The sequence below is a fragment of the Cucumis sativus genome, chromosome 4 (genome assembly GCF_000004075.3).
Source record: "Cucumis sativus cultivar 9930 chromosome 4, Cucumber_9930_V3, whole genome shotgun sequence".
Taxonomy (NCBI): domain Eukaryota; kingdom Viridiplantae; phylum Streptophyta; class Magnoliopsida; order Cucurbitales; family Cucurbitaceae; genus Cucumis; species Cucumis sativus.
The window spans coordinates 8,458,500-8,478,917 of record NC_026658.2 but is presented as its reverse complement, the minus strand read 5'-3'; the positions used below and the strand labels follow the sequence as shown (position 1 = coordinate 8,478,917).

General features: G+C 30.9%; 2 protein-coding genes and 1 long non-coding RNA gene across 3 annotated transcripts; 1 reads left to right on the top strand and 2 right to left on the bottom strand.

Moving 5' to 3' along the window:
- Positions 1-1,000: 1,000 nt before the first annotated feature.
- Positions 1,001-5,283, bottom strand: LOC101211701 (FT-interacting protein 1). The gene is made up of 3 exons (XM_004150112.3): positions 4,602-5,283; positions 3,000-3,899; positions 1,001-2,032 (listed from the first exon to the last, which is right to left on the bottom strand). The coding sequence occupies exons 1-3, from the start codon at positions 5,106-5,108 to the stop codon at positions 1,070-1,072; spliced, it is 2,370 nt and encodes a 789-aa protein (XP_004150160.1). The 5' UTR covers positions 5,109-5,283; the 3' UTR covers positions 1,001-1,069.
- Positions 5,284-9,847: 4,564 nt separating this feature from the next.
- LOC116403454 lies at positions 9,848-11,443 on the top strand. The gene is made up of 2 exons (XR_004216206.1): positions 9,848-9,991; positions 10,764-11,443. It is a non-coding gene; the product is annotated as an uncharacterized LOC116403454 (long non-coding RNA).
- Positions 11,444-13,640: 2,197 nt separating this feature from the next.
- LOC101211938 (60S ribosomal protein L6-1) lies at positions 13,641-15,777 on the bottom strand. The gene is made up of 4 exons (XM_004150113.3): positions 15,414-15,777; positions 15,028-15,134; positions 14,230-14,411; positions 13,641-14,142 (listed from the first exon to the last, which is right to left on the bottom strand). Exons 1-4 carry the CDS (start codon positions 15,662-15,664, stop codon positions 13,987-13,989), a joined length of 696 nt encoding a protein of 231 aa, XP_004150161.2. The 5' UTR covers positions 15,665-15,777; the 3' UTR covers positions 13,641-13,986.
- Positions 15,778-20,418: the final 4,641 nt, after the last annotated feature.

The following is a 20,418-nucleotide window of genomic DNA, read 5'->3' as shown; positions in this document are numbered from 1 at the left end:
TCTTTGTCCATCAAGAAAATCAAGAATCCACATTTTTTTTTTATGTTTTTCCGTATTTCTTCAACAAAATAAAGACACTTTTCTTGACGTACATGACAGTCAAGATAAATATCGTATCAAGACAAATATTTTTCTTGATGGTCCTTTGTCAAGACCATCAAGAAATCAAAATTTGCGTGCTTCAACACAGACCAAATTTATAGTAGTGTTTATTAAATTTAACTGAAAATAAAAATAAAGATAAAAGAAAAAAGAAAAAAAAAGAAAAAAAATATCTTCATCTTCCTTCACATGCTCCAAACCCCTCCAATACTTCTTTCATCAACCAATACTTTGTCGGTCCCCACTCTACCACCGCTTTGCTCAACTATCACCGTTCTATTGTCATGAGTCAACGCTACGACTCTTCCACAACATGTTTGCTCACTACTCTCTCTTAAAAGAAGAACCAACGTCGCCAACTTGTTACCGTCATCAACCACTGGTTTAGTACTTGTTGTCGACCACCATTCTACTTGTCATCACCCACTGTTGCATGTTCGATTATTGAGCTTACGCTCTTCATTTTTCTCTCACTTACACACTAGCCTTTTATTTAGAAACATGAGAGTGGAGTGATGGCTAGGGTTTAAGTACGAAGGGTGTGTGAGGAGGTAAAACATTTTAGGATAAAATGGAAATATGATAGAAATTAAAATAAAAAATTGAGAATTTTTTCTATGTGCGATATTTAAAAAGTTCAAGCTACATTTTAAATTTTCCTAAATGGTTTTGCCAGCATTCCTTTTTTAAATGTCCCTTTGTTTTTAAATTTTAATTAAAATATGATGGAAGTGATGTAGGCATGAAATAAATATAGATATGCCCACACATTAAACATCGAGAAATAAATATTTAACAAACCTTTTCTACCTTATAAATAAACATGATGATTTTGTTAAAAAATAAAAATTAAATTATGACCTTTTCCAAATCATTGGTGGATATAAAAAAACAAACATTAAGACTTGAAAGAGAAATCTTTTCAGAATTAGATTCTTAAAACAGTGGGGATCCAATATATGAACCTTTAAAGCAAGCTATCAGCTCGAGACGGGAGCCGTCTAAAGAAGTTAGAAGGAACTGATGGCATTTTGCTCCTAAACTTAGGATGTCTGAGCCAATAAACACCTGCAACCAAAGCCACAATCTTAAACGGTGTAATATACAATGCAATAGCCACAAGTAAGCAAAACACGACATAAAGACTCGTAGCTCTTGGATCTCTCCAACTAAGTAAAGCCTTAAACCTCTCCCCTTGAGTTGCAATGTCCCCGACCACCGTTTGGATCCGTCCGGCGACACTTCTCAACCTATCATACCTCATTCGTGCAACGTCTTGCGTCTTCGAAGTTGGAAAAGTATCAAACTCCTCGTCCAGTTCATCTGCATGAACTGCCTCAGCCCAAGAAAGTTTTATGTCCATGTGTGGTGGATGTCGTGGTCGAAACCGAAAGTTCCAAATGCCAATGAGAAACATGTAAAGGAAAGTGGTTGGGAGGATGAGTTCAGGAAAACATATAAGGATGAAGTAGAGGATGTGGACGAGGACAGAAGTAATAGGGTTTTTCCATTGACAAACTTCTCCGAGCCATCGGTTCATAGAGATGATGCCTGAGAATAGAGCAACTATTCGAAAGAAGTTGGCTTTGCTTCTTCTCATACTCCACATGTGAGAATCCACATCTAACATGTATTCTACAACTTCTTTTCGTAGAGACGGCTCGGCTCGAGCGAGCCTCGTGGCTACAATGCTCATTGCTTGAAATCTTAAGCTATCTAGTTGGTTGACGGTGAAAGGGTGGAGATAGTGCATTTTAGGTAAGAGGGGATGGCCATAGAGGTAGATTATGTGAGCAAGGGAAAGGCATGTGAATCTCACGGCTAGTTGGAGCTCTCCCATTTTCTTCAATCCGGATGGTTGCAACACAAGAAGTGGGTATGAATGGGTGTAGATTCTATCCATTTCAAGTGTTGAAAGTCTTATCCTTACCTGTTTAAAACAATCAATTATTAATTATAATATTAATATTGAAAAGAATTAGTTAAACAAAAATATTTGGTTGCGCTCATCCTTTGTGTTCAATCACAAGATTGACACATATGTTTAACCTTTTTTAAATCACACTGTTTTTGAATAAGATTAATGGACTCTACGTACTAACATGAACTACACCTAATTATTAGCTTGGTCACTAAACTTTCCAACTTATTGAATTGGAGCTCTTATCAAATCTATTAACTATTTCCGTTCATAACTTTTAAAATAATCATTTTACATTTTTCTTTAATGATTTTTCTATTTATATGTTCTATCATTCACCAACTACATGACTTAAATGCCAATTTCAACACACTCATTTATATATTAAAAAGATACACTATTTATTTATTTTCACTAAAATAAAATCACATTAATAAACACCAAAATATAGTTACTTATATTGAAAACTTCAAGGACATAATAAAATAGATATCGAAAAACTTTAGAAATCGAATGACCATTTTCTAAGTTGAATGAATAAAGTAAACACTTACAAAATTTTAAAACCAAAATAATTGTAATGTTAAAGTTGAAAGAGACTAAAATAATAAAAGCTTAAGTATCAAAATAGAATAAAGCTGAAAGCTTTTATAAAGAAAAAGAAGATATAAATCAAAATACATTTAGCCAATCTACCAAATTGGAAATCACTTTTCAAATAGTTAAAATAATAGTTTAGCTAAATCACAAATTTAGTCTTTATATTTTTTTAGAAATCTCAAATTTAGACTATATGATTGGGTAAGATCTCATAAATAATTTCTATAACATGATATAATCGTACAAACTCTCTACCAATATTTTCGTAACAAATTTAGTTGAATTAAATTCTAATTTTCTTTGGATGAAATTTTCAATTTAATGAAAATATAGTTCTGATTAAGCTATGAATTGTAATGGTGAATTAGTATGTTACCTTCCCAATTCTTGAATCATTCTTATCATTCCCACCCAAATGGCAATTGTCAAAAACCCCAATTGTGATGACAGTGCAAGGATCATAAACCTCCCAAGTGTATTGCTCATTCCATTTTGGATTAAAGCTATCAGTTACTGTCCTTGTTCTAACCCATTTTTGGCCATATTTTGCCACACAATAAGCATCTGTACTTCCTTTCCCATCATTCTTCTTCATTGGTTGAAGCCCTTGAGCACTCAAAATCCCGACTTCAAAAATCCCAATTGGCTGTTTCCAAAGTTGCCTTGCTGTTGGCCTTACATCACTTATATACATTGTTGATTCGTCCATTACATGATAAGCTCCTTCAAGACATACCCTTAAATGAACCCTACTTGAGAATTTCAATTCATGCCTTTTATCTCCCTCTAATGTTCCAAATCCAAACTTCTCAAGATTGAACCAACGTGAATGAACTACTCTATGATCCAAACGCCTCTCAAATCCGTTTAGTTGTGTTATTAATCTTCCCACGACCTCGTCTTTTGCAGATGATACTTTGTTTTCGACCGTTAAAACGAGTTGTTCTTCGAACGGCTCAGCTACGACGAAGATTAGGTCTTCGTTCCAAACTGGGTTTGTGGTTTTTGTTGAACATAGCTTTGTTTTCAATATTTGCTTTCCTACTTGAATTTTTGCAAATGCTTGGGGTGGTTGACTTTTGTCCTGTGGCTCAACATCTTGTGCTTCTATGACGTTCACTCTTAGGTACCATAGTTTTGGAGAAACGTACACTTTTGATCTAATATTATAGATGCCTTCCCCGTGGACCGATGCTGCATCAGAGTGCCATGCGTCAGGAAATGCTTCGTCTGCCTGCGTTCCCATCCAAACCGCTAGCATTATCTCTCCTTTCACCTATATGAGAATTAAATTCACCATATAACCTATTAGTTTGATTGAACTTTTAGTTTCAATTAAATTTGTTTAAGATAAAATGTGTGAATCTTAACCTTAACCTTTCAATTTTAAATTTAACAATTTAAAACATCCGATCTCGAATTATATTACCACAAACATATATGCAACTTTTTAGCTAACAAGCCAATTAAAAAAAAAAAAATTGCAACCATTTAATTCTTTGCTTTTTGTATTTAAAAGTTAAACCCTATTTTCTTCCATATTCTTATCAGGTTTTTTTTATCTATCATAAATAAAAGAATAAAATTCTAAGCCAATTTTCAAATTTCAAAAATCACTTTTTTTTAATATTCAAAACTTGGCTCAGATGTTTTAATTTGGTATGAAGTAGATAATACAACAAGAAAAACTAAGAGGTAGAGTTTATATTAACAAGCTTAATTTCAAATAATTAATTAAAAATAAAAATTCTACTAGTTACCCAAACAGAGTCTTCAACTTTTTTTTTTTTTCTTTTTCCTAGATTTGTAGAAATTTGGAAAAAAAGGAACTCTAAAAAGATAAACAAAAACAAAACAAAAAAATTGATAAATGGTAACATTAATTATAAGTTCAATTTTCGAAACCAAAAACTTAAATTAAATGATTATCAAATAAAAGGGATATATATAAGGAAGATATATAAGTAGTTGAGATCACCTTGGTGTCGCCTTTTCGATCTTCTAACTTGTACCATTGTGGTGCCAATGGGCTATCCGGTGGGACTCTTGTAGGCACTTCATTCAAATCAAACACCACTTTTCCAACATATTGATCTCTTGGAACCATCTCTTTATCTCTAACAAAAACTTCAAGAACTGTTGATTGAATCTTGTCTTTAGAGAAAGCAAATACTTGATTGTTCCATTCGGGATTTGTTTTCTTCTCAAAATGTTGAGTCCTTCCCTTGTAATTTCCCAACTTCACTTCCACATATGGATCACAACTCCCAGTCACCGGGTCCGGCGGTAGGTCCTTTGCCTTCACCACCCGAACGTATAGATAAAACATTTGCTCCACAAGATCGTATGTGCTCGTCGCTCTCTCGCTCGTTATCCACCCACCCCCTCCACGTATCCCTCCATGCGGCCATCGCTCACCAAGGTTTGGTTTCGTGTCCTTCAGCTTGTAATCCGCTTCCTTGTCGCCCGCTGCAGGTGAACTCATTTGGTTTGGTATTATGACTCGATAGGATATTGTTGCAAGGAACGACGTTTGTTGTTTCGTTGGCGTAAGATCTTGTTGAGATGTAATAAGGTTTTGGGGGAGACTTTTAGTGCTTTGTTTAAAGGATTTAAACTAAAAGTTGAGAATCATGCAATAATTAAGGTGTCAAAGTTTACTTTAAAGTTGTTTGAGGAAATCAACGTATAAGATATAGTTGTCTAAAATTCTCTTCATATGGTGGAAGGGGAATCAATACCCCACTTTGAAGGACAAAGATAAGCTTTTTTGTTTGGTGTTTTCAAAAGAGGAATATATGCATGGCAGTTTCATATTATGCTTTATTGGATGCTTTTGCTTCTTTGGATGCTATTCGCTTTGTAAAACATTTAATTACAAGCAAATATAATGCTAACATAAATGGCATAAATCAAACTTAAATGTGTATATTATTTATATATCTAACCTCTCACTACATCTCATATTATTTAAACATATATAGCTTAATTGATAAAGTATCAATTATCATTTGCAAAGATCAATTATTTGACTTTTACCATAATAATTGTGAAACCAATTGATGAACAAATTAATTTGTTTTGTGAGGAAAGAACCCTAAACCCTACCGTCCATGTTACAAATCTTGAATTAATATGACACAAAGCCTTTTTTTGGAAGGTTTTTTAAGAAGGTAAACTTTTATAGCTCCACACAGGTCCAATGGATGAAAAAGTGGACTAACTACGATTGGAAAATAATATCTTGTGGAAAACGTTTCATCGTCCTTTTTGAAAAAGAAAAAGAAATAGTAAGGAAGAAATGGATAAAAGAAAATTATTTTGGTTACAACAAATCCCCACCAGCTCAACAGGCAGTAGCATGTGTGTGAAAAGATGTCTTAGAACAGCTCTAAACACTTTTTACAAACTCAAATAATTCTATAAGTTTACTTCAGTACCGCTTACAAATATGTCAATAATAATAAAAAAAACGAAACTAACTTTTGAAAACTCATTTCCAATCGTAATTGTTTAAAAAAAAAATGGACCCTTTATCTCTGGTGCAGAGATAAAATTCATGTTGTCATTGAAACTTTGGTTTTCTTTTTTATTTTTCTTTTGTGATAGAAGGGGTCAATATATACAAAGTGAAAGTCTCGGATGAATTTAATTTTTCCTTTTTTTTTGAAAAATTGTTGAAGAGAAAATTTTGTGGTCGTGTGGAAATAACAATAATGGCTGTCAATTTTATCATTTGACTGGTAGACATGTAGAGTACTTAGATTGAATGTTTGATGTAGAAAAAGGTAGAGAGAATCTTAGAAAAAGAAATCCCTCTTATAGGGGAGAGAGTTGTTCTTCTTTCATTACAAGTCAATATATTCTTGAAACCCTTTCAATAGGATCAATAATCTCTCCAAATAATTGCTACAATTCTGGGGACTCTTAATTATTCTCTACTTTTACAAACAACTAATTATCACTCCACCAATAATAAGATAAGAGTTAAAGAATGCGAAAAGGAAAAATACTACAGTGCTAACTACGCAATCAAATTCACCTATTGTCTACTTTTACAAGATTGCATAGTTTGTACAAAAATTGAAGCCAGGCCACAATCCTTTCAAAAGAGGTCAAATTTATTAACCAACTTCAAATTTTTAAAATTTGATTCAAAACATGGTGGATGTGTTTTGGAGTGATTTCGAGATGTTCACAATTGTTTTTTTCTTCGATCAAAATCAATTATTTTTTTAAGTAATGATGTTTTACCTCAACTAAAATTGATCTTTACAAAAATATAAAATTATTTTAAATTGATTTTGAAGTAATTAAAGACGTGTTTGGGGAGGGAAAAGGATTAAGATAATCCTAGTGATATGATAAATGTGTTTGGGGGGAGGTTTGTTATTTGTAATATTATGATGATATGTGCTTGGAGGAAGGATAATCAATGATAATGTTACGATTGTATGTGTGTTTGGGAGAATGATTATAATAGATAGTGTTATGATAATATTTGTTTCGAGGAAGGATTATGAAAATTATTTATTATTATTATTTTTTAAATTTCGTATTTTAAATCAAATATACAAATTTTGTATATTTAACTGACCAAATTATCATATTTTCGTAAAACAAGTTGCATTTTTCTTAAATACGATGTCCATTTTCAATGTTTTTTTATGTAAATGTTTCGTGCCAATAAATTATTATTTTTTTAAAATTCGTTTTCTAACTTCAATACACTAATTATATATATTTAATTTACTAAATCATCTTAGTTTTCGTAAAATAATTTCTAGTAATTTCTTCAAAGACGACGTCCATTTTCAATTTTTTTAACGTAAATAAATTATATTTTTGTTTTTTAATTGATATTCTAAATGAAATACATAAATTACATATATTTAATAATCCATTTAAACCAAATACCGGCACCATAATTTCATTCAAAGGAAACGATATACGAAGAACAAAATAGTTTTTCTAGGGAGGGAGTTATAAACTGAAGTCAATTACATGGAACACAATGCATGAACAAAAATTATTATTATTTTTAATAAATTCATATTCTAACTCCAATACACAAATTTCATATATTTAATTTTTCAAATCATCCTAGTTTTCATAAACTAATTTGCAATAATTTCTTTAAATATGACATCCATTATCAATCCTTTTTACATAATCGTTAGTTGCGTTTAAATTATTATTATTTTTAAAAAATCTCATATTCTACCTCCAATACACAAATTTCGTATATTTAATTTATCAAATCGTCACAATTTTCGTAAAACAGTTTGAAATAATTTCTTTAAATACGACATTCATTTTCAACTTTTTTTACGTAATTGTTGCGTCCGATTAAATTGTTAATTTTTTTTAAAATTGATATTCTAAATCCAATACACAAATTCGTATATTTAATTTACTAAATTGTCTTAGTTTCATAGTGCAAGAGCAAAAAGAAAATACAGGTCAAGTGGTGATAAAAAAAATTACGAAAAAATTAGTTTAGATTTGGCTCCTCAATTATTTAGATTTTGGTATCCAAATTTAAACTATAAAATCTAAACGATGTGTACTAAAAGATATTTTTAAAAAATCGTTTAGATTTGGGTTCAAATCTAAATGATAAAAATCTAAATGATCATGTAGATAGTGATCGTGTAGATAGGGATTGTGTAGAAAGAATAGTTAAATGTAAAGGATTGTTTTTCAAATATATTACACACCCCATGTTTAATCAATCAGATTGTATTTATTGTAGAGTAGTCAACCTTTTCCGTTTTTGAAATTGTAAATATTTGGTCTTATATTTTTAAAAAGATTCAAATATATTTTTAATTTTTTTCTCCCCATTAAATAAACTTTTTTCCTAATAAATACATATAACTATTTATGTATATATAAATGGCATAATTATTTTTTCCATCAATTTTCCCCGTTCTCCAATTATATATATAATTACTTAATCAAAATTTTCCACCAAAACAACAATTTTTTTGGTCTCACAAATTAAAAACTAATTAACATCCATTACTAATTAAATCCTAATAAATCAACTTATAATTACTTAAATAATTTAAGATAATTAAAAAATAAAATTACTTTAAATTGAAAATGTTAAATAATGTTTTTCCCACGTAGCCCTTCTAGTGTAGATAGATTGTATTTTCTTATTTAAAAACAACTTATCAATAGACATGCAAATAGTAGTAGAGGTGGTATTAATTTAAACTTTGAATTTTTATAAGTGTATCCATTTACCTATTTTATTATAAACCTCTTGTGCCATTTATAATTGTGTAAATTAAACTCGTTAGCTCTCATTTATAATAGTTGAACGAGTCTATCCACATCTTAACAATTAATCCACTCATTATTTTTGAATAGGTAATCAAATGAAGATTGTAAGATGTTATGCAAAGAAGGTAAACAATTGATTCAAATAAAAAGTCACACGATAATGGTAGAATGAAAGATGCATGGAGGAGGGTGTAAATTTTAATTACAACGATGATTAATTAAGGAAAAAATCCAAGAAAAGAAATGTTTGTAATATCACCATCTCAAAGATCTTCAAACCTTCGTTTTCCTCTCTTGTTTAAAAGCGAAGACAAGTTAAGCTATGAAGAAAAATTTTGGAAGACCTATATCAAATGGAGAAACTTTTGCCAATATTATTCCTCTCCCTTTATTCTCCCTTAACTTTTTATTCTTATTTTGATTTTGAAAAGAAAAAGAAGTAAAAGGGAAAGAAAAATAGGTCTCCATTCTTCTTCTTATTTTAATTTTCTCAAGGAACAACTTTTATTCCTAACATTAAAGTTTTAAATTAACTGTTACTTTCTTGCTCTAAAGGTAATATTGATCAAAATATATATTCCTCTATTATTTTTATAATAGTTAATCTCTAAATAGATGAAACCAAACCGTTATTGTAATGTTCACATCATGGCTCATCAATATCTTCTAATAGCATTCAAAGCTTAGTCGATTGAAAATTTAATAATATAGTCAAGGACAGTCGAACAATTAAGAGTTTGGCTTCCCAAATAAATAGGGTGTGCGTTTCCAAGGAAAGTCAAATCACTCCTAACAGTTAGATTACGTGTCGAGTTTGGATTGGTGGCATAGCGTGGCGTGTTAGTAAGGTGACACGTGTAAAGTATAGAAGTGACCCTTAAAAATGAAAGGCCTCTATAAATAAGGCCGAAAATCGAAAGAAAAGAAAAGGTTTTTTTTTTTCCAAAAAGTGAGATTTTCTAATGAAAGTGAAAGAATAAAGTTTTGAATACGGAACGAACGGTTCCTTCAACCGTTGAATGAGAGGAGAAAACCGGAAGGGGAGAATGAAGGGGTTGAGGCTAATTATCTATTGTAGGTGACAATGAATTATACGTTTTGTTTATGATTGATACATCGTTTTACAAGTATTGTTTGAAAGTGATAAATGTGATTTATAAACGTTTTCGATGATTAATTACTCTTTTGTGAATGATCAAATACGTTTTATATGTTTTGTTGTTGTACGTAACATGATCTGTTTTATAACTGATTGTGTGATTAAACGTCTTCTATATTTAAATGCGAGTTATGAATGTTTTTCAATGAACGATTAAATATTTTCTATGAATAGATTTGAGTATTCTTCCAAAGGTGATGGAACGAAATATTTTTCAAACATGATCTTTTGAGTATTATTGTTTATGAGATGCCTTACTAATCTATGATAATTTGTGCTACGAGTAAGCGATGAGTTGATTGCTCCCTTATTTTGAATTTGTGTGGTTATGAGTTATGACATATTCATAAGACTAGACGCGGGTAAAGATCCCAAATAACTTGTGTGATACTAGTGAGTGCAAATCCTAAGTCTTAGCGAGGGGAGAATCTCAGATCTCAGAGTTAAGCTTGTTGCGAAATGATTTTCGCGTATGGCATTGTAGCGCTCTCTGTGTGGTTGTTTGAATTATGGTGGTTGGTTCGGTATGCATTATTTGTTGTGGCTTGATGGGATGCACTTTATATAATGTGGCCTGATCTTATTTTTTGTGGATTCTATGTGTTTTTTCCAAAAAGGTTTTCTCAAAACTTGTCGCTCACTAAGTCCATCTATTTGACTTACGTCTTAAGTTTTTTCCCTCTCCAGGTTGGGAAGCATTAAGACCATGAGAAGGTTGGTTCTGAGGCGTTGTACCTTAGTTAATGAGGGAAGATAGAGTTACTGTGTAGTCTTACATGGCGTGCTAGTCATGGCTTCTCATCATACGTTTAAGAAGTCAGTTTATAAGGTTGTTACTTCTTAACGCCTCAACCTCAATTAAGCAAGGAAGAGAGAGCATAAGAATTGAAGAATTAAGACAGAAAAAGGAAGCCCTAAAGATTGTCTTTTGAATTGAAGTTGTTGGGTGAGTGAGGTAAAGAAAGGAAGGAGAACTTCACACGTCTAAGTGTCCCTCCTCAAGGAAGCAATTGAAGCGATGAAAAAGGGAAAGGAAGATCTTGAGAGATGTCCTCGAGATGGATTTTAGACGAGAAAAGGGAAAGAGGCCTAGATTGGAGTCTTACACCATAGCTCGAAAGACTGCAACTTGGTGGAAAGAAGAAGGCAGTGAAATGATCAAAGTTGGTTTATTTTACAAAAAGCAAAAGTTGTAAATTGTATTTTGTACTTCTGTAAGCATAAAGTTAATAAAGAGAAGAAGTTAAGTTATTTTGCTGTGTTTTTGTATTTCATTGAGTTGTTTTTCCATTACAAAAGTTGTGAAGGTTTCTAAGACTCAATCGAAGAGTTTTACAAAGAGACAAGGAGAAGAGTTGTTCCACTCACTAGGTGTTTGACGCGTTATCTCGGGAGAGATATGTATTCAATGTCAATCTCTCTCACACTTTTCAATCTCTCTTTCCGCCCATTCTTTCTTTCGTTTTGCATTGTTTTTCATATATTCCACGTAATTTAATAATTTCTATTATATACTTATTATATTTCATCAAATTTGCATTGATTTTCATATAATGGAAGTTAATTTGTAAAATCTTACCGTGATTGAAACCGTTTTCGATTTAAATAGATCATTATGTACTCCTGAATATTTAACATAATATTATATAACAATATACTTGTGCATATTTTACCTTGTATTTTAATTTTGTAACAAATTTTACATCATGTGGAATTACAAATTTATATCAATACGATTAGAAAAATGTATTATTAATGATATTTTTTATATATTGTATAATATATGATATATTATGTGTTTGCTACTTAAAGATATATTATGTATGTGATGCTTAGTGTTAATGTATGTGATGCTTAATGTTTAACACTTAATGATATTTAATATATACTGTAACATATATGAAATATTATGTGTCTACTACTTAATTATATATTATGTGTGTGATGCTTAGTGCTTAATGATATATGATATATATTATAAACTATATGATATTTTTTATGTTGTACGTTCGTAGGGTGCACCATTGATCCTAAAAAGGAATAAATGGTCCAGCATCCAAAAGCTTGAAAAAAATAAGTTCATTATATATTGTATACTATATTACATAATTTAAGAAAGAAAATTAATAACATGAAACAATTAGTTGAACAAGATGACCTCATAATATTCAACAATTTTGAACATATCTAACAATAAATAATAGAACTATATGTGTTATTGCTTACGTATTATTTTAAATATACGGTTGTTTATATAGGTCACAACACAATGCAGTGATATATAATAATAATGAAACAAATATGCAATGGAAGGAATATAAGTATATATCAATATAACTACCTAACTTGGATAGTAGACTATTATACATGTCTTGAAAAGGTATATGTTCATTCATTAATATTTTGAAAACACTATAACTAATGTAGTTGTCACAATCATTGAAAAAACCATCATAATATACTATTGACGACACATTTAAAAAACAAAAATAAGGAAAAAAATAAGTTTAATGAAACAAATATGCACTGACAATCAATAATATAACTGTATGTGTTACAACTTATGTATTATTAAAAATGTGTAAGTGTATATATCTAATATATCACAAAAGAGAATTAGACTACATACTAGTATATAATAGTATATATTGTTGACGGAACACCTGAGAAACAAAAAAATGAAGAAGATGGTTGAAATATTGAACTCACGAACTTTCAGTTTATGAACACAAGGAAAAATTAAACATAAAATATATATGGTAAAATTTACATGAATAGGAAGGATAAAGAAATATAAATAGAAAAAAATTGAACTTACCGGATATTTGAATGAGATGGAAAGGGGAAGAACAAAATCGAAATATCAAACGAAAAAACTGATTGGAGAAAATTGCAACGGTGAACGAAGTAGAAAGTAGGTTTGTGAAAATTTGATATTAAGTTGGGATGAAATTAAATAAAATGAATTTGTATAAATTATTAAATATAATATTATCATATTAACTTCAACTTAATACCGTATTAAAAATAAATCTACAATATCCTAATAATAAATGAAAATATAATTGTAAACTATTTATTATAATAATTATGAAATTTATAAAATTGATAGTAAATTTGGTATAATATAATAAAGAAATATTGATTATATATTTTTTAAATTAATTATATTTAGTATTGATGTGAATGTTAAAATTAAAATGTTCCTTAAAAAACACACAATTTTAATTAAGAAAACAATCTAAATCTTTCTTCAATTGATGTAGCTCCAAACTGGTATTATCACATCATTAACATTTTCACTAAATATTACTGGAAGAAAATTTGTTAATTTTGAAATCATCAAATTTTAGAATTGAAGTAATTTTGAAAGTCAAAGGGTGATTTTAAAATTGTAAAAAATTCTACTTAATTTTTCATACTATTACAATTTATTTGGAAGGAGTAAAAGTATTCAAAAGTGATTTTAATTTTTTCAAGATCGCTCCATACATGCCAACAGTAAAATTATTATCATATGATAAACAAGTGAAGGGCAGAGAAGAAAATATCATTTTAACCAAATTGAAAAAGAAACCCCAAATATATGAGATTCAAGCATACATTGCCCACTCTCTGACGTTGCATACTAATCAAACATGGCCATGCACCATTGTAAGTCAACCGATCTATCTTTATCAATGTGTTTCTCAAGTATTTCACCAGCCAGAAATTGAACAAAAATTACATGTCTTATCACTCTCACCAGTCAAAGGAAGCCACGTAATGTAGGATTTGATGAATAAACTTCACTACAAAATTCATTGCGAGACATAATTTCAAATCTACAACCCTCATAACAAAACATGAACAAGAAGATTATAGGGATCAAATTCCCCAAGAGGCGTATCAGAAACCACACAGAAAATATCTAGAAAACAAGCTCATGTGGCTTCATGCCTGCCTTTAGAGAAAACCTTGCAGCTAAGTATGTCTTCAAGTCTGAGACTGCCTCAATGGACTTTAGCAGAGCCGAGTCCACGGCCTTCTGGTCATCCTTTTTCTCCTGTGGGAGCGCACTTTTTTCCTGCATGTAACAATGGCAACCTCAAATCAGGACAAAGAAATGATAAAACTTTAAACTATTTGGACAAATCAAAAACAGGATGAGTACCTCCTTCTCTGCCTCGAAAAATTCTCCTTCTCCCTTCTTTTTCTTCTGATGAACTTCCTTGGAGAAATATTTGTCACCAAATTTCTCCACATTGACCCCTGCAATGTCCACCTTGGTGGAGGTTGCAATCACGTATGACTGATTCACACGCCTCAAAGGAACACCATTGACCTTGAATGGCCCTAAAATGACAAAAATCAAATTAAGATAATCCTTAGCAGGTTCAAGAATTGCTAATTTGAAATCAATAGCCTCCGCCAATCACTATTTTATATACATCCTTTCTCCTAAACATGTAGGACTACTCAGACACTAACCCCTACCCGTACCCACAACCATCATAAGAAAACAATAGAAGATAATGCACATAAAGCTTAGAAACTTATGGGATGAAAAGACCATTAGCAGGGCATATATTCATAAAAGGAAGCATGAGGCATTTCAGTGGTATGTAAAGTCGATTGGCCGGAGAAATGGGCAGAATACAAGACGTGAGACATTTCAATATTAACTGCTTTCGAGGTTCAACAATTAATACTGTCAAAATGTAAAACCCAAAGTATCCAACTTCTTCCTTCTTGTTATGCAGGTAACGCATTTGAGATAATATGTAAACCTAAGGCAAATAACTGTTATGATGCTAAGATATCATAAATAAGACTTCCAATGCAAATCTAACACAAGTCCACAAAGAATGTGGAAAAACAAAAACTAACCCCATGAACAGAATCCCCAACACTTTTTGATAACAAAACAAAATTTATAAAGACAGACAATTAGAGATTCATCAAAACACACCAGTCACTAAAAGCAGCCCAGACGGAAGTTGCTTCAAGAACACAACTCTCTTTCCCTTAAACCTTCCAGTAAGAATGATAAGCACGGTTCCAGGAGTAATGCTGGACCTGTAAATAGTATAAAAATCAACGAAACTAAGTTAGATGAACACACCCCCAGAACCAAATATTGCTTAATAGAAAAATGAGCAAAAATTCACTTCAGATCACCCAATTCGAAACCCAAAACTTAAATCAAGTGTAAAACTAATCTCTCTTCAGAAATTCCCGCTTCTCCATAGCTACAGCATGGACTCTAATTACTCCAATTCCTCAGAAAGCAATATGGATTCCAAGACATTGAGTAAAAACATAGCATCGAAAGAAAGAAGATCGAGAGAGATGAACCTAAGTTTGGTGGGCTTGGGTTTGCGCTTGTTAACAAGTGGTTTCTTGACATCATCGGCTGGGTAAAATTTGGGCGGCTTCTCAGCAGGAGAATCTGCCTTAGGCTTGGCATCATGGCGAGGGAAGACACCTCCATTTTTGGCCTTGATTGCCCAAAGACCACGCTTGTGGTACATCTTCGACCTCGAGTATTTGCCAACCCCTCGAATGAGTTCAGGATTTCTGCTAACTCTTGCTGTCTTCGGAGCCATTGATGAACTTCTGAGAATTTGGCACCGTCGCCTTCGTTCCTCTACTCGCCAAAAGCCCTAGAGAGAAAATTAAGGGTTAAATTATTAAATTTTAGGGGTTTATACGCCCATTACACTGGAAGGCCCCGTTTATTTCACGTCAACTTTCGTCCAATCTCGACTCACATAGTTTGAATTTTAGCAAAATCGTCCTTATTTTTTCCATTAAAAATGGGATATAGAACAAAATCTTCTACATTATTTATACTAAATTTTTAGATTTATAGACTTCAAATGAATTGATTAACCATTTATTTTTATTAATATATAGTAATAGCTATTTAATTCATATTTTTTTACTATCGATAAAGTCATTGATAATATAATTCTTTCATTCTAGGTTTGATAAGTTTGGGTTAATTCTCACTAATATTTTATTATATCATACAAATACATAATTTCTCATATAATGATTAATAATATAATTTGTTCATTATACATTTCTTAAGGTTTGGTTAATTCTTAGTAACATTTTATTATATCATACAAATACACCATTTTTTATATTTATCCTCCATTTTTTTCGGATTAGATATAATAATAAATATTTATTTTATTATTTTATTTTAAAAGTTTAGTTGGAATACCTCCAAAATTTAAATTTAAAATTGTATCATTTCCTAAAATTTTGCATTTGATATAATAACAACCTAAAATTTAAAATTTTGCATAGCACAAACTAATCCCATAACTTCTTCAAATGCTTTAGCCAAAATGCCAAGACACCTCTAGCAAGCTTCCTCGCCTAGTACTAAACGCCTAGGACATTCTTGTAGTGGTTCTCACCTAGCAACTTCCACATACTTTCTGCCTAGCTTGACACAATGCTTGAGATAACCTCTTTAGAGGTTCTTGACATTCTATCTCGCCTAAGCCAACGACAAACGCCTAAGAATCATAAAACACCTAACACCTTATACAAAAACCTCTCCACACTTGGCCATTTTTCAACTAAGAACAAACTTCTCTTCTTTCCCTTTTGGCCACCAACTACCAACTTCCATACTTAACCATAATTTCTCTTCTCTTGTCCACCTTGTTGAGATTTATATCCTAAAACTCGTAGATTATAGATATAATTCATTCACCGTCATTAATAAAGTGTTATTATTGTAATTTTAATAAATGTTATTGATTATGTTATTAGTTTTGTCTTAATGACCCAAAACCAATAAACTAACATTTTAAGTTATCTGATGAGTTTTGAACAATGTGTAGAGACATTAGGGATCAATGTTCGAGATCAACTTAAATGGTCTATAGTACATGGATAAGGTTGGGTACCTTATCCTGATAATACTATGGATACAACTCACTTTGTATTTGATACAAACATAATGATCCAACGAGTTCGTGTATGTGACATGCGAGTGAACGTATCTTATGCAATGAGTTGCCAAACCATGAAATGGGAACCATTAGATGTAACTCTATTAACTAGTTAGGTTTCTATTTCATTAGGATGACCTAGGTAACTTAATCTATATCCTGAATGAATTATGAACTCCTATTCGCGAGGGATTATCTTTTGATTTGTATGTGTGAGAGTGACAGATTGCCAACTCAATATGCTTATCATTTAGGGACAAGATCGAGTGGGGAGCTAGGAACATAATTACACAATATGAAATACACTCATTCTCGACTTTAGGGTAAATAGATGAGTGTTCCCTTAAATGGTATATTCGGGACTTGAACAAAGGTCTGTACCCTCTCTATGGCATGAGAGGGGTTTCTGTTTATTGGTTGAACCATAAACAGGTTGTTCATTAGATGAGCATGATATTTAAGGACTAGAGGTAACCTAGAGGTAAAATGATAATTTGACCCAGCTGGTGTTACGAACACTCGTGAATGACTAACTTACTGTTATTGGTCTATATTCGTGGACACAAAAATATATCTATAATGAGAAAAGTTCAATTGTAAATCTTTAGTGGAGTACACACACTTAACAAATATTGATTTATGTTGCTAATGAGTTTAGCCAATTAATCTCATACCGTTGTAGCTTCTGATTTGTAGCTCCCTTACATTACCTTTCTAGCTTGTAAAAAATAATGTGATTTATTTATATTAGTTGTAATTTGAAATGTATAAATTTACTTTGGAAATTAGTATAATGTAATATATAATAATAAAAAGTTTAATCAAACTTTATTATATAAATTTAATTTTGGATATAATTTGAGATAAAATATTTGAATGAGTTCAAATATTAATTTAACGTGAATTAGATTCATATTAAAATTATTGGTTAGGAGAAACTTAAACTTTGAATGATTTAAATTTAATTTAAGTTAAATATAAAATATTTAATTTAACTATTAATTAATTTAACCTAGTTTTATTTAATTAAGTTTGATTTAATTAAATTAATAAGATATTGAAGAGATGTTCATTAAATTTATTTAGTGAAATATGATTTAATTAATTAGTTGATTTGAAATTTCTATTAATTTAATATTTTTTAAATTATTAGAATCTCATAATTCTCTCTACTCCATAAAGGAAAATGAGTTATAAATATGTAGAAGAAAAAATGTCTCTCTACTCCATAAAGGAGAGAGAGCTATAAATACGTAGAAGAAAAAATGTTTTTCTTAATGAATGAATTAAACTAATGGTTTTGGTTTTATGCAAAATAGTTTCTCTCTAAATCTTTTTGCATTCTGATTGGTTCCCATAAACCAATCTCATCTCAGAGGATAGGAAGGTCTCTGATGGGTAGTGTCCCTAATTTGGTGGATTGTAGATTCATAAATGTCAACAAGAGTAAGTTTTTTGTATCTTTTGAATTAAAAGCATGCTTAGTTTTTTTATTTAAAATTTTGATCCTAAATGTTGCCAATGTACTGAAATTTTAGGATTTTCAAATTAAATTGAGTAATGATTCTTTAAAATCTTGTGCTGCCATAGACTTTTATCCCTTCACACCTAACAAAGAAAAACAACACTAAGCTTCTCATAACATTTAACACTTAATACTTTTAGGGAGCTCAAGAACTAGGGTTTACACAACTCCTATCTTATGAGTCTCGGTCTCTGAGTGTTTCCATTCAAGATTAGAACGAGGTTATAGCAGATCTTACCAGTTGAAGAGTTGTCATTGATTTTGTCCTTCAAGCCCTGTATTCTTTAACTGTGGCTCAAGACCCTCTAGGTTTTCTCCTCTTGTTTCCTAATTCTTTGTTAGCATGCAAGGTGGAGTGTGGTTATGTGGTTGGTTGTATGTTTTTGAGTTGGAATCTAAAAAGGTTGAAAGGCTGCTGTTGTGGTACTATTGTGTGGTTTGGGGTTGTTTGTCTTTTTAATTTTTTTGATGTTGCTTTTTCTCTTATTTCTGCATGTGTATTTCTCTTGAGTGGGTCTTTTTTAGAAGTGTAATTCTCTTTGTTACTCTAACTGTTCTCTCTAAATTGAACTACTTATTGTTGGCTTTTGTTGCTTCTAGGTGTTTAGTTCTATCTTTATATACATGTTTAAACAAATAAAGGAAGTCAATCCCAAGGGAGAGTTTGTTAGAAGATGCATGGGCTAGTGGTAGTTACATTTTTTCACAATTATCTTCATGTTGGTTGACGTGGCAAAAAGTTTTTTATGTGAAGTGGGAAGAATATTATGTTTTTAAAAATATATTTTTTGGCGCGGTTATGAAAATTTTTTCTCTTAAAGTAGAAGATATGATTTTATTCTGAAGGAGATGTTTTCGGGATCTCTGTTTTTAGCATTCCTTTTTAGTAAAAATTTTGGTTGTCTGAGGGTTGGTTGGTGTTGTGTGTGAGATGAGATGTGCATAACAACGTTGAATGCAACCTTAGTGAAGATAAAACCCAAAGCATGTAAGTCTTTTGATTGACGTGGTTTGTATTTGTTGTTTTGTTTTCAATGAGGAAAAGTGTCGTTGTTCTTATATTTGAAAATCAAGATTCTCTTGTACGAAGAAATAAAGAGCTTTTATTTACGTTTGAATGATGAACATGATAGAAGGGGAGCTCCTCTGGTGCACTACCTTAATCTATGCTGTATAAAAATAGATGCTGTTCAATGTACACGCAACTAGTTTTCACGTAAAAAAATTGAAGTTAGTGCCAACTTGTGTTCACAAAGGTAGGTATCCTAGTAATGAACATGATAATTAATGAGCGACAATATAAGATATATATTCTAAGTTAAAATTGGTAGAGACTTATCTATGGAAAAGAGATTAATAATTAATAAACAATAAAAAAAAAAATAGAGACTTATGCGTGTGACAGCGTCTTCGGTTTCAAGGTACTTAAAATATAAAAAGTTCCATGATTGGACCTTTATTATATATATATCAGGGTAACTGTAATGAGTGACCATTTGAGGAATAATAATTAAGGATATAACAAAATTTTAAAAAAATTGCAAATATAGCAAAACTATCGCTAATAGACTTGTATCACTGATAGACTCGTATGATCTATCGGTGATAGACCAATTTTTACAATATGATCTATCAGTGATAGACTCTATCATTGATAGAATTTGACAAATTTTGCTATATTTGCAATTTTTTAAAAACATTGCTATATACTTAATTATTTTGAATTTAATTGCTAAATTTGTAACTATCCCTATGTATTATTTATATCTTTAAATGTGGTCAGTAATATAATATTTATTAATGTGATAAATTTGTTAAATACGATAGGTTAAATTGGTCATGAGCTTTGCATTTGTTCATT

Excerpts from the sequence above, each read along its gene's own strand:
- LOC101211701 (XM_004150112.3), bottom strand. The coding sequence starts at position 5,108 with ATGAGTTCACCTGCAGCGGGCGACAAGGAAGCGGATTACAAGCTGAAG. Across the intron at positions 3,900-4,601 it reads ATCGAAAAGGCGACACCAAG|GTGAAAGGAGAGATAATGCT; the intron begins GTGATCTCAACT and ends ATTCTCATATAG. Across the intron at positions 2,033-2,999 it reads ATGATTCAAGAATTGGGAAG|GTAAGGATAAGACTTTCAAC; the intron begins GTAACATACTAA and ends TGTTTTAAACAG.
- LOC101211938 (XM_004150113.3), bottom strand. The coding sequence starts at position 15,664 with ATGGCTCCGAAGACAGCAAGAGTTAGCAGAAATCCTGAACTCATTCGA. Across the intron at positions 15,135-15,413 it reads CCCAAGCCCACCAAACTTAG|GTCCAGCATTACTCCTGGAA; the intron begins GTTCATCTCTCT and ends TACTATTTACAG. Across the intron at positions 14,143-14,229 it reads TTTTCGAGGCAGAGAAGGAG|GAAAAAAGTGCGCTCCCACA; the intron begins GTACTCATCCTG and ends TGTTACATGCAG.